The sequence below is a fragment of the Taudactylus pleione genome, unplaced genomic scaffold (assembly GCF_031769625.1).
Source record: "Taudactylus pleione unplaced genomic scaffold, aTauple2 ptg001151l, whole genome shotgun sequence".
Lineage (NCBI taxonomy): Eukaryota > Metazoa > Chordata > Amphibia > Anura > Myobatrachidae > Taudactylus > Taudactylus pleione.
The window spans coordinates 16,270-17,500 of record NW_028285552.1 but is presented as its reverse complement, the minus strand read 5'-3'; the positions used below and the strand labels follow the sequence as shown (position 1 = coordinate 17,500).

The following is a 1,231-nucleotide window of genomic DNA, read 5'->3' as shown; positions in this document are numbered from 1 at the left end:
GTAGGCGGGGTGGGAGGGTGGCTACACCAACTGAGGCGTTCCCAAGCGAACGCCTGCCATTTTGTGGGCGGCCGCACTGACATCAGCAGTGATGTCAGTGGGGAGCTTCCTGCTCGATCAGAGCAGGAAGCTCCCTGGGGCTTGCGGTTGCCGAGATCCAGCCTTAGGGTCTCGTCGCAAGCCCCGATGGTTGCGATGGTCTTGACCATCGCGACCATCACCCTGGTCGGTCGCTAAGCTGTGGGTGGTAACCCACAGCTTAGCTAGCGACCAGGAGGCCACACTAAAAAAAAGAAGCGGCCGTCCTCATTCAGAGAGAGCGATCGCTTCTTGCGACCACCTCTGAACGAGGGCCCAAGTTTGGATCTGAGAATGAGCCAAAATCTTTCACGGAAAAAACATCACCTTTGTCCGTGAAAGATGACGTTTTGCCTCGTTCTGAGATCCTTATTTGGCGGGAAGATCGGAGTCAAAACGGAATTGCTCATCTGTATTTTTGAAGTCTGCATTTCCAAAAATGTGCACTGTCCTTCAATCCCTCTTGCCTACTGTTGCCATAATCACATCACCTCTGCCTTACAGTATATCCAAATCATTAGATTTAATGCATTCATTTTTATAGTTGGAAATAATCATATTTTGTAATAAGATAACAGATGTAATATAATGACCAAATATACTTTAACAATACATTTTCCCTTAGTTGTGTTATATATTAACTCTTTACTTGTCACTCTGATGTCAGTGGAGGTTAATAGACCAATGATTATTCTATGCATTCATTGTGCAGGTCAACTCAGTATAATTGAAGAACTGACCCATTTCTACAGTGAAGTGTGTCCCGCCACTGGGGTCCATATAACCTACTGTGAGCACTGGGTTCACCTGGTGCAGCTGCTGAAGGACAGGCCAAAGGAAGGGGACGTGCTGAGTACTCTGAGTCAGCTCTATCAGACTCTAAACACCGCCAAGTAAGCACCGTAGGCTAATGATCCGTATTGTGCTAGGTACAGCTGATTGATTACTTGATGAGATGAAGAAAATTGTTGCAAAATTTCATGCAATTAACATTTTGCTGTGGAACAGGCCACTCGCAGGGTGCAGTAATATAATTGTTCAGTTTCCCCTGTTTGGGGAAATCAAAGAAGCAAGCAAAAAAATGAGCTATCTGCACCCTGGTAAAACCATGTTGTATTGCAGGAGGGACAGGTTTAAAATGTGATGAGAGAAA

General features: G+C 45.7%; 1 protein-coding gene across 3 annotated transcripts in view; it reads left to right on the top strand.

Moving 5' to 3' along the window:
- Positions 1-975, top strand: part of SH3TC2 (SH3 domain and tetratricopeptide repeats 2) — a 79,913-nt gene extending 78,938 nt beyond the window's left edge. For all 3 annotated transcript variants that reach the window (XM_088462124.1, XM_088462125.1, XM_088462123.1), the window contains exon 13: positions 791-975. In XM_088462124.1, coding sequence (XP_088318250.1) covers positions 791-975 — 185 coding nt within the window. The remainder of the gene's footprint in view (positions 1-790) is intronic.
- Positions 976-1,231: the final 256 nt, after the last annotated feature.